Source organism: Caretta caretta, chromosome 2 (assembly GCF_965140235.1).
Source record: "Caretta caretta isolate rCarCar2 chromosome 2, rCarCar1.hap1, whole genome shotgun sequence".
Taxonomy (NCBI): Eukaryota; Metazoa; Chordata; order Testudines; family Cheloniidae; genus Caretta; species Caretta caretta.
The window spans coordinates 193,869,113-193,881,524 of record NC_134207.1 but is presented as its reverse complement, the minus strand read 5'-3'; the positions used below and the strand labels follow the sequence as shown (position 1 = coordinate 193,881,524).

Sequence of the window (12,412 nt, the reverse complement as noted above, 5' to 3'; positions counted from 1 at the left end):
CAAACAATGTTTGGGCTGGATGCACATAACTGGGAGTCCCAGCCACATGCAGACATTGTTGGGTGCAGTTGGTTGACCAGGAGTGTCAGTCACTCTTCTCTCTCAGCAACTTCCCCTCTTCTCTGGCCAAACACCCCCTGTCAGGGTCTCATGCACAACAAATGGGTAGCCACTTTCCATTTCCCAGCCTCTGTCTCTGTGCTGCGGTCTGTCTGTGGAAGCTGCTTCTTGCAAACCCCTATAATATAAAGGAAAATACAACTGCTAGCATGTGAAAATTGGGCTACATATCACTGGAAAAGTAATTTCCTCTACAGTTGTAATAAAATTCAGATTTGACCTAATGGTCTCTATGCTGTGATAATGAATGTAGATTATATCCCCTGCTCTTCTACTGGCTTGCTGTATGACTTTGGGGAAGTCACTACACCTATTTGTGCCTCAGTTTCCTCATCAGTAGAATGAAGATAGTAATAGTGTTTACCTTCTTTTGTAAATATACAGATAAAAAGTACTTATATAAGACTCAGCACACTGGTGTCCACTTAGAGACTGGGACCAGAACAAGTTTTGATAAGCTAAACCTTCCCTCCCACAGCAGGACCTGTAGGTCAATGGCTCTTGTAATGTTTACCACCTTGTAGCAACAGGGGAGAACCAAATCCTCTTTGTAACTATTTAACTGTGTCTCTCATGTTTGAGATGTCTTAAACATGATTGTTGTTATCCTTAGCTACTGGCAACAATTCCTGCTTGTATGAAGTGACTCTTGCCAATTCAGCCTTTATATTAAATTTTCTTTCAATTGAGCCTTGATATATTGACAGAATCCACCTTCTACTAGGACTCAAGGAAAAAATTAGTAATTTTGATGTATCAGCAGAATTACATACTTAATGACTGATTCTTTCTCATATGCACAGAGTTAAACTGAATGCCAAATTTGGGGTTTGGAAAGAGGTTTCTCTGTGCAAGGACCTTGCAATTTTTTTTATTTCTGTAACATTAATTGGTACTCATCTGTTAAGATCAAACGGATGTATATATATATATATAATCAAATGGGATTATATATATATATATATATATAAAATCTCAATTAATTTCCTGAGGATTTGGGGGAGAGAAAGGAGTGACAATTCCTTTTTTTATTTTTTTGAGGTCTGATACTGGAAATATTAGAAAATTTAGGACTATTCTGTACAGTTCTCTTTAGGTGGTTGTACAAACAGAAATGTGCTCTCTAGATTGCAGAAAATTATACAACAGGTAAATAAAATGGATTTAGCATTTACTACTGTGAATAATCCCACTGAAATCAATGGGTTGTAAGTACGTACTACACCCTGTAATACAGGTTTGCTGGGGTAGTCCCTAAATTAAGACTAGAACAAACAGGAGACAACAAAGCAAGGAGAGGTAGGGTAAGGGAGGGGAAAATAAGATTTTGTGGGCCAGTGGGAGGCTCATGTATGTATTAGGAAGTAGCTTGTTTTCTTTAACTTCTTATTGCACAATGGATAATACTGAAAGTACAGGAGGCCAGAATAGCTACTGCTGCTGGAAGCCATGAGCTCTGAGGAGTTACAGGGTGAAAAGCAGGATATGGTGGATGGCAGGGAGCAGCAAGACAGAAGGGGTGCATGTGGGCATGGGCACACATGACTATGTAGAGTCCTAATGCCTGTGTGGGGAGCAGGGGCGTTGGAACAATTTATAGAGTGCAGATACTGAAAGCCATTGAACAAAACTGTAAACTGTGCATCTCAGGAAAACCACTTCTGGCCAAAGGCTGCTGCCAGACTCCTAGCACCCTGGTGGGGAGGATCCTGACCTTGCTTTCCCCACACTCCAGAGGCTAAAGAGCAACATGCAGCAGGTCTACGCTGGCTCCCGCGTGTGGCATATGTACACTGCACCCCCCCCCGACCCCAGTACGGGTACAACTAGCAGTGAAGGACAGCGAGGCACTGCCTAGGCGCGCACAGACGCACAGCAGCCTAGGGGTGTGTGTACCATACATGGCTCTCTACGCCCCCATGCAAAGCCTTTGCTGCCATTTTTAGCAGCTGCACGGCTGCCAGACGCTTGAAGGGGCTATGCACGAGCCCCGTCGGGGCCAACCGCCGGCCAACCGCTCTTGAGAAAGGGGGAGGGCGGAGTAACTCTCTGGCAACGTTTTAGCCCCGCCCTTTGGCTCGCGCAGTCCGCTCTCCCCCTCCGTCTTCTCCTCCGAGTGCGCGCGCAAGCGCTCTCCTAGCCCCGCCTCCTGGCGCGCGCGGCTCCCGCGGTCTTCCCCGAGCGCTTCTCCTTCCCTAAGCCCCGCCTCGCGTCCCTCTTGGGCCCGCCCTTTTGGCGCGAGCAGCCGCGCCCCTAACACCGGCGCACGCTCCCTGTTGTTACGGCGGGTCTAACGCCCCCTCCCATCACCCGCAGCCGCTCTGCTCCCTCCCTCCCTCGCCTGCGGACGTGGAATAAAGCGGCAGAGGGTGAGTGTGAGCCCCCTGCTCTCCGCTAGTCCCTGCCGTGTCTGCGCCGCCGGGAGAGGAGGAGCCTCCCTCGCCCATCCCTGAGTGGCCCGGGGTCCGCTCACGGCTGGCACCCCAGAGAAGCCGGGCACTGGGGAGGGCCTAAGGCGTCAGGGGTGCAGGAGTACTGGGGCGTTGGTAGCGGGCAAGACTGCGCGTACGCTTACTCTTCTCTAGGACCCTGCCGAGTTGCTCCAACTTTGCCCTCTCCTCCTCCACCCCTCTCCGAGCTGTGGTCGGGGTGGGGCTGGACTGCCCGGATTGCGTTTTGCAGATTTGCAAAGGAAGTAGATCACCCGTTGCTACCTACATTTAATAACCATCAAATTGTCTTCCTTTCGAAGTAGGTCCCGTGGCTTTTCACATCATAGAATTGGTTTCTGCTAATTGGGATTTGAACGTGAGCAAGTGAATTAGACTGATTTTAGGATTAGCTGGAATTTGTGATAACCAGAGCCAGGGTGGTCTTAACGCTTTTCCCCTCCGTGCCTGAATCACTCACAGGTGTGTTGAAGTGTGAAAGATATGTTTTGATGCCCTTCACAGCTGCCTTTTATCTGGTCAGTGCTATCTTCTGAATTACAATACAATATTAATATTTAGATCATTGCTTCTTCTTGGAGCAAAAGTTTTGTCTCCTTGTTTGAAAACTGAGCATACTGATGGCACTTTATGAATAAAAACATGAAGTAGATAATGTGAACACAATTTTTTTACTGGAGAATAAACAAGTTTTTTGTCTGAAAACCTTTGTATTAAATTTATTCAATAAAATGTATTACATTAATGAAATTAATATTCTATATTTTCTTCAATTCCAAAGTATCATGAAACAGTTGATTTATAACAAGGTCAACATACTTTCTGTTTACTAACAGTAACAGCTAAACAGTAATTGCATTTCTCCTTCTGTTACCCGTAGAGTGCTGGCGTTTGTGACACATCTAAGTGGATGTGGCATGCCTTTCTGGGGCATGTCAACTGCACTCCATGCTACCTTCTAGATGTACCCCTTGGACCATCAAGCAGTAGATGTAGGAAGGGTGTTTATTATTTGTACTGAGACTAGGGTGCCAATTGCTGTACACACACCTAAGTAAACTGAGTGCAATTCTTCTTGGAAGGATGGATATAAAATGGCATAAGGGAATTCTATGTTTGTGTGTCTCTAGTTTCTTGATCAAATACGATCGTTTTTTTCTTATGTTGTGTATCATCACAAATAGTAAAGATTCTACGGGCCAGGTTATAGTCTGTTACATCTGTGTAACCCTGTCAGGGCTGGCTCCAGGCACCAGCTTTCCAAGCACGTGCTTGGGGCTGCATTTAGAATTGGGCGCCAGTCCGTGTCACGCGGCGGCAATTCGACTGCAGCTCCGCCCCGAACCCTTTTGCCTCCAGATAACATCGTTGGTGACACTTGTGCAATCTCAAACAGGAGCAACAAGATGGAATAGAACAGGGGTCGGCAACCTTTCAGAAGTGGTGTGCCGAATCTTCATTTATTCATTTTAATGTAAGGTTTCACGTGCCAGTAATATATTTTAACGTTTTTTAGAAAGTCTGTCTCTATAGGTCTATGTATTATATAACTAAACTATTGTCGTATGTAACGTAAACAAGGCTTTCAAAATGTTTAAGAAGCGTCGTTTAAAATTAAATTAAAATGCTGATTTTACACCGCTGGCCTGCTCAGCCCTCTGCCAGCCTGGGGTTCCGTTCACCTAGGCTGGCAGCAGGCTGAGCAGGACCTGCGGCCGGGACACCGGCTGGCAAGGGGCCGGCAGCCAGACCCCCAGACCGGCAGCAGGCTGAGCCGCTCAGCCTGCTGCCACTCAGCCCGCTGTTGGTCTGCGGTTCCATCTGTTGGCTCCTGCCAGCCAGAGTCACGGCTGCCGGCTCCGCTCAGCCCGCTGCCAGTCTGGGATCCCAGCCCTGCCCACATAGAGTGGGTACCTACCATCTCCCTGGTTCTAGCCCATTCTCTTCCTCTCTGCACTGAGCTGAGGGTGGGAGTGCACTGAGCACAGGGCTGGGGGTGAAGGAGCAGGCTGGGGGTTGGGGTGTAGGGTCTGGCCAGGAGCTAGAATGAGGGAGGGGGCTCAGGGTTGGGGCAGGAGGTTTGGGTGTGGAGTGCGTACCTGGGGAGCTCCCATTTGGTGTGAGGGCACAGGTGGGAATGGGGGTGTGTGCAGGAGCTCTCGTTTGGTGCTCAGGGTGGGGGTGGGAATGTGGGGGGTGCCGGAGTCAGGGCATGGGGGGGGCTGGGAGTATGTGAGGGGGGTGCAGGGGTCAGGGCAGAGGGCTGGGGGTGTGGGCTAGGGTCGTGGGGGTGCTCCCAGCCCCCTGCCCAGAGTGGCTCATAGCAGGGAGCTGGAGGGGATATGCCCTGATTCCACCCCCCTTCTCCACCTCCTCCCTGGAGCAGCGAGTGCACTGCGGCTCCGCTTCTCCCCCTCCCGCGCAAGGGCCATCAGCTGATCGGCGGCAGGGAGGGAGAGGAGGAGGGGCAGGAACCCAACACGATGGGGAAAGAGGCCGGGGAGCGGGGACCTTGGCTGCTTTGCAGCAGCAGCTGGCATGACCAAGCTTCTTCACCCTGCCCCCGGGGGGGCGGGGGGGGCGGGGGTGGAGAAGAGCAGGCCAGGGCAGGCAGGATTTTTAATGGCACGCTGCTGCCTGCTGGGGTCCTGGCCTCCGGCCCTGTTCAGCCTGCTGCCGGCCTGGGTTCGACAGCGGTCTGAGTGGGGCCGGCGGCTGGGACCTGGCAGGCAGCAGGGTGCCATTAAAAATTGGCTCACGTGCCGTCTTTGGCACGTGTGCCATAGGTTGCCGACCCCTGGAATAGAATCTTCACCACTTGCGCAGTTCTGTAGTGCTAACAGGAGTAAGAAATCTTTTTTGTGACTAAAATGAGAAAATATGATGCTGAATACGTAAAAGGAGAAGATAATTTTGAATAAGAAGCTGCCATTTTTTCTGCAGGACACTTTCAGAGCAGAACAATACTTCAATAAAAGGTTTGAGAGTAGCAGCCATGTTAGTCTGTATCCGTAAAAAGAAAAGGAGGACTTGTGGCACCTTAGAGACTAACAAATTTATTTGAGCGTGAGCTGTAGCTCACGAAAGCTTATGCTCAAATAAATGTGTTAGTCTCTAAGGTGCTACAAGTACTCCTTTTCTACTTCAGTAAAAGATACTGTCAGCTAATAGAACTTACCATTTATCCAGTGCTAATCATATTGAAAGCTTTTTACAAACATTGACTAATTTTCACAACATCCCTTGGGGACAGAAAAGTATTACCCCCATTTTAAAAATAGGAAAACTAAGGCAGAGAGTTGAAGTAGCTTGTATAAAACAACACTGCGTTAGTCTCAGAACCAAGATTAAAATTCCTGATTTCCAGTCCTATTCTCATTCTTCTAGATCATTCTGTCCGTACAGATTTACATCTAAAATGTAGATTTACATTTTTATGAACCTAGTAGCATTCATAATATATTAACTTAAAATGTACACATTTTATTTCAGCATTGTGAACACCAAATGCAACAGGATTGTGTTATGTATGAGAACTAGCAAGTGAAACTGACCAGGCTAATAAATGATAAATTAGCTTTTTAAACATGATTTCAGTTTTAATATTTTAAAAAGATAGGGAAGAAATTATTGTTTAAATTGAGCTGTGTGTTGACTGTATCTCTGTAATTTGTAGCCTTACCTATACTGGAAATACCCTTTCCTGTATGCTTCATGGAGAAATCCAGAGAAGCTGTTGTGAAAAATGGACATTCTGCATAGGATAGATATAATCTTGTTGACTTTGAATAAGAGAGAGAGAAAAAGTACTTACAGTCAAAGACAATGGATGAAATTCTGGCCCCATTCAAGTCAGTAGCAAAACAAAATTTCCTCCAATGAGGTTATATCTAGTCTGTTGTTCTCATGTACTGAACAGGCAGATGACCAATTTTTCTTTTGACAGTGACTCCTAAGTTGCTCTGTGAAGCATACAGAAAAAAGATAGGTTTCAGAGTAGCAGCTGTGTTAGTCTATATCCACAAAAAGAACAGGAGTATTTGTGGCACCTTAGAGACTAACAAATTTATTAGAGCATGAGCTTCCGTGAGCTGCAGCCCACTTCATCGGATGCCTAGAATGGAACATATAGTAAGAAGATAGATATAGATAGATATATTTATTCTTGCAGCACATTTTATCCAAGTGTTTAAGGAATAATGTCAACATAAAACTTCAGTTCAAGTCAGTGAGACTACTCGTGTAAAGCTATGCACATGCTTAATTCTTTGCAACCTAGCTTTAGGTTCCTGTCTGTGCCACTAACTTGCTGTGTGATATTAAGCAAGTCCCTTAATTACTGTGCCTTACTTTACCCATCTGTAAAATGGGAATACTATTTACCTACTTACCTAACAGAGGTGCTGTGAAGTTTCAATTAGTGTTTGTAAAGAAGGCTTGCAAAATTTTCATGAAAACTTATCACCTCAGGCTCATAGTCTGTTTACCCACCCTTATCGAGATCATTAAAAACCAAACAATGTTATTCATCACCTGTCTGTCAAAATTTGTTTTCTCAACTGGGTAAGGGCAAAATATATTGTATTACAGAATAAATACATTAGTATTCTTTTTATTAACATTTTTAATTCTCTGATAAATGTGCAAAATTAACATTTTCAGGCTCTTATAATGTCTCTTAATTTAGTAACAGTTGTCACTGATTTTACTCCGTTGGGAAAAGGGAGATGGCCTCAGTGTCCTCCCTTATTTTTCTCTTCCATTTATTTATTTATATTTTTTTGCTTCCTCACTACCGCTGCCACCATCAATGTGCTATACATGGTGGCAACAGTCATCCTAGATAAATAGAATGGGATATAGCTTCAGCCAAAGTCAGGCAACGTTACGTTGAGTGACGCCCAGTGAAGTTTATTCAAGTGCTGCATAGCACTTCCCTCCAGCAGGCACTGAGCATGCTACCCACAGTATGCCTCCGTTCACATGCTAACTACAAACAAGTAGTTTGTAGCAAAGTTTCTTTTTCTGCAGACTGTATACTGTAGTATTTTTAACATTGCATGTTTGTTGTCTTTTAGCATTTCGCAAATTGTCAAAGGATGAAAGAAAGCTGGTCTGCATTCGACACGTTTGAGCCTCATTTCAGGCCTCTGGTAGTTATTGAGCTTGCAAAAAACACCAAAGAGGAAACCAAAGAATGGCTCACTCAAAGAATTGTGGACAAAAAGAAAAATGGAGGTGAATACAATGGTTCCTTTTCAGAGATTTTGAAATTGTATTGGTGATGTAGTCTATTGTAAATAAATGTCTTGATGCTATGGTAAAGTTAAATTCATAGTGACTTGTTGAGAAACAAGTTTAGCAAGTTTGAGTTGCAGCAAAGGAAGAATATATATATATTTTTTTTAGTGCTTGCCCCTTTGTATATTCCACTCTAGGTGTGCATGTGCCTAGATCAGAGGCTTTTTGGTAAGCAGTGTCTGTTTGGTCTGTGCATGTTCTCTAACTATCCCTGTGTCCCATATCCAAGGTAGAAAAGGTATTGTGGGACCAACTGCTAATTCAGTTCCTTCTTTTCACTTTTGGCCTGAGCTGGAGTGCTTTAGTGTCAGCAGCTTTACTTTAGCGTCTCATTCTTGTGTATGGTACAGTTTAGATTAATTAGTAATTTATGTTTTGTTTGTGTAGCTGTCCGTTGGTTATAGTTATGGGACTAAGGGGGAATTTATTTTTCCTCAGTATTCTGCCTACAACCTTGTTTGTTTGATTAGTGTCTGCCATATGATTATGCATAAGTGCCCCAGTTTTAAATATTGTATAGCTTGTGAGTTTTCCCAATTAATGGAGATCACACTGGTTACCTCTAATTTTTAGGGGAATTGTACAGCCCCTTCAAAGTGAGCATTATGTAGGTGGTTCTTCAGGAGAATAAGGAATTCTAGGGAGACTAAACATTTTCCTTCTGAATCGTTCTGTGAGGGCTGCTTCAGCTTCTGTTCCCTCTGATGCTTGTACAACAGCCAGAAAAACCAAAGAGTGACCCATCAAGCCCTGAATTAGTTAGCTCCAGGGTGCATGCAATTAAGCCTTCATTGAAAGAATCCTGTAAGAAGAGCCATGAAAAAGTGTTTAAAGGAAAATTTAATCATCCTCCCAAGGAAAAGAGGGATGCATCTCCCCATAAATCCTCTTTAAAAAATAGGTCAAAATTGCCTTTCTTCTCCAAGTCAAGCAAGACTTCACATCCTGGTACAGATGTTGCATTGAAGGAGCAGGGTACTGGCTTGATGTCAAAGGGCTCTGTGATTGTGCCTGGCACTGAGTCTTTTGGTATGGAGCTCCCCTTGGCACCCTCCCAGTGTGCACTGATTGCTTCCTCATCATTGGCAGTGACTGTTTCTGCAGTATAGGACAGGTTGGTACAGAGCACTACATTGATGGTGTCAAGTATGCCCCATGGTTATAATGCTCTCCAACCTTCAGTACTGATTTGAGGGTTTCTAATGAACCCAAATACCCCTTATTATCTGGAGGCTTAAATTTGCCTCTGGTACTAGAATCAATGCCTCCCTTGGCATCATTTTCCTTTCTGGTACTGACTGTAAGACAGGCTCAGCCTCATACTACTCCTATCCCTGCTGCTGCTTCTCTGGAGTCTGATATATCATATCCATCACTTGACTCTAAGCATAGCATGAGTGACTCACCCACATACTCTCCTAGAGCTCATTCCCCAACTTTAAGCTCAGATAGAGGGTCTAGGTTGTCCTGTCATCTAGAGATAGAGTTCCCATATGGCCCGGGAGCCTTCTCTGCACCCATACAATGTCCCTCAGGGGCGATACTGGGGTTCCTGTACAAGCATCCTTCCTGGGTACCCTTCCAGACAGTAAAGGAGAGAGACATCAACCTGGTCCGATGAGTCTCCTGAGCAGATCTAACAAGAGGAAGAGCCCTCAGAAGAACAAGATCAACCCTGTTGAGAGAGTTCAGTTTTCATAATCCTCTGTGATGCTATCCGATTAAAGTATGACCATACAGATCATTGTTGCAATCTCTGTTATATATTTGCAACAAATCTTGAACAAAATGTGGCATGTAAGATGTCTATGAAAAGGTTATGATTTGCTGAATATGATTATGCTATATGTATGTATGTAGTTTTGTACTTGAAGTTATGAGTATTGGCTCTATTCCTGTATTTCAAATGTTTGCTCCTGGGGTAATGCCTGCAAGGTAGTTAGCCAGCACATCTTGGAGAGACTATTCAAATTAAGTGGCTCATCAAGAAACACTTGACTTGACAGTGGACCATGGGAGACTCCCATCTACATGGAATGAGCTGTCCTGCAAATGTGCTGTTTGAGGTAATGGCTTCTACTGTGTCTAAACCTTCATGCCTGGACATGGGACTTGCCCATGTGACTCCAAACACTATCTTGTCCCCTGTAATTTTCTACTAGCTGTGCTGAGGTTTTTGTTTAAAACAATAGGTTTCTCTCCACATGGCAGAAAATATAAAAGGCCCCGGAAACCCCTCCATTTTGCCTCTATCCTGCTCCAGCGTCTTTTTACTGCCCAAGCCTCTGTACTATGAACTTATACTAATAGGAGCATTCTAACCAATGGACTGAGGACCTTCCAATGATTTGGAAACAGCCAGAGACTTGGCTTAAGCCAGCAGTTTATTCCATCACTGCTACTAGCCTGAACCAAGAACTTTGCAATTACTGTATGTATTTAATTCCTTTAACCTCTTTTAACTTTCTTTCTTTCTTTCTTTCTTTCTAATACACATTTAGATTTTAGATACTAAAGGATTGGCAACAGCGTGATTTTTGGGGTAAGATCTAAGTTGTATATTGACCTGGGTGTGTGGTTGGTCCTTTGAGATCAAAAGAACCTTTTATTTGGTGAGATTAGTTTTAAGGAACCGCTCATCTCTAAGTCTAGTATTTTTGGTGGTAATACAAGGACTGGAATGCCTAAGGAAACTGCTTTTATGACTTCTTGTTAGCCAGTATGGTGAAACAGAAGTTTACTTTTTGGCTGGTTTGGTATATCCTATGGGGAATTAGCCACCGGTCTTGGGGTGTATCTGCCCTATTTCTCAGCAGTTTGTCCTGAATTAGGTATCCTCATTTGTGACCCACAGAGGCACGGTTACATCCTCTCTCCTCTTCTCCTGATGAAGCAATGACACCGGTTTCACTTTCATGATCTGATGACTTTAAAAACTTTCAGGGGATAACGAAAAAAGTAGCAACTTCACTTCAGAACCCTTTAGAGGAGGTTCAAGAGACTCCTAAATTATTGGATGTCCTTCACAACACTATGCCTGGGAGGATTGCTGTTCCTATTAATGAGGCTCTTTTGGACAAAAACTATGACAGACTCCTGCAGCTGTTGCTCGGACTTCAAAAAAGACTGAAAAGAAATATGTTTCTGTTAAGGGAGCCAGGTACTTCTACTCACACCCTGTACCTTGTGGTAGCTGCAGTTAATGAGAGGTGTTAGAGTGGTACTGTTTATTCAACCCCCTATGCTACTGATTCAAAATGTTTAGGCCTATTCAGATGAAAAAAATATTCTGCAAGTTTGCAGTTCCATATATCTAATAACCAAGTTCTTATGGCAAATGATGATGATCTCAATTATAATAAATTCATGGATTTTATTGACAAGTTGTTGCAGGAGCATAGGAAACAATTTCAATTACTAACAATGTAAAGATTGTTAATGGCAAGATCCTCCTTACAAGCATCATTAGACCCTGCAAATACAGCTTCATGCTCTGTGGCAACTTCCACTGTAATGAGTTGTTTGTCCTGTCTCCAATCCTTGGGCATTCCAAGAGAAGTCCAGGCCAAAGTGGACGACCTTCCATATGAGGGCCTTAACCTTTTCAGTGAGAGAATGGAAGTCTCTCTCCACACTTTTAAAGACTTCTAGGCCACTTGATGTTCTCTAAGTATTTACAGCCCTGCAATGAAAAGAATATTCAGAGAGCCTCAATCTTACCCAAGACAGAGGTTAATTCCACGCTCTTTTTATCACCATCTACTTGCACAGCATCCTAGGAAATGTCAAAGGATGCAAAAGAGAAGACCACCTGATGCTTCTACTTTCTCATCACAGTTAGCGGCCACCAGCAAGCATCCCTTTTGATGGGATTGTCAAGAGCTACAGAATGAACATCCCTCCAGCTTTTACTCCCCCTTTCTTCCCGGATTTCCTTCGTAAATTTTCTTTCCCATTTTCAGAGAGCTTGGAATGCTGTTTCATCAGACAAATGGGTATTAGCAATTATTACTACTGGCTATGTAATTCAGTTTCACAGTGTATCCATCCTCACCCACCTTCCTTGTCCCTTTTCAAGGATCTCTCTCATGAGAAGCTTCTCCTCCAGGACATGGATTCTCTCCTTCAACTGGGCACAATAGAACCTCTTCTGCCTCAATATGGAGGGAAAGGTTTTTATCCCCAATATATTTCCTCATAGCCAAGGAAAAAAAGGAGATGGGAACTGATCCTGGATTTCAGAATGCTCAACACCTTCATTTGCCATTTGAGATGCAGGATGGTTACCCTGGCCTTTACTATACCGTTGCTATATCTGGGAGATAGGTTTGTTGTTCTTGACCTCAAGGATGTTTATTTCCACATTGACATTCATCCTACACATAAGAGATTCCTATGATTAGTGATCAGCCCAAATCACTATCAATACAGGATTCTTCCCTTTGGTCTGTCAGTGGCACCAAGGGTATTTATGACATTGTTAGCAGTGGTAGCGATATGCCTATGACAAATTATAGTGGTCTATCCTTTGACTAGCCAGT

The 12,412-nt window shown here is 44.1% G+C and overlaps 1 protein-coding gene across 5 annotated transcripts in view; it reads left to right on the top strand.

Moving 5' to 3' along the window:
- The window catches only part of ANO10 (anoctamin 10), a 284,606-nt gene that overhangs the window by 18,378 nt on the left and 253,816 nt on the right, over positions 1–12,412 (top strand). For 3 of the 5 annotated variants that reach the window (XM_048838696.2, XM_048838697.2, XM_048838693.2), the window contains exon 2: positions 7,649–7,808. In XM_048838696.2, the coding sequence (XP_048694653.2) occupies positions 7,649–7,808 (160 nt within the window). Of the gene's footprint in view, positions 1–2,335; positions 2,490–2,523; positions 2,872–7,648; positions 7,809–12,412 lie in introns of those variants that run through there. The other 2 variants (XM_048838694.2, XM_048838695.2) reach the window with 2 other exon arrangements.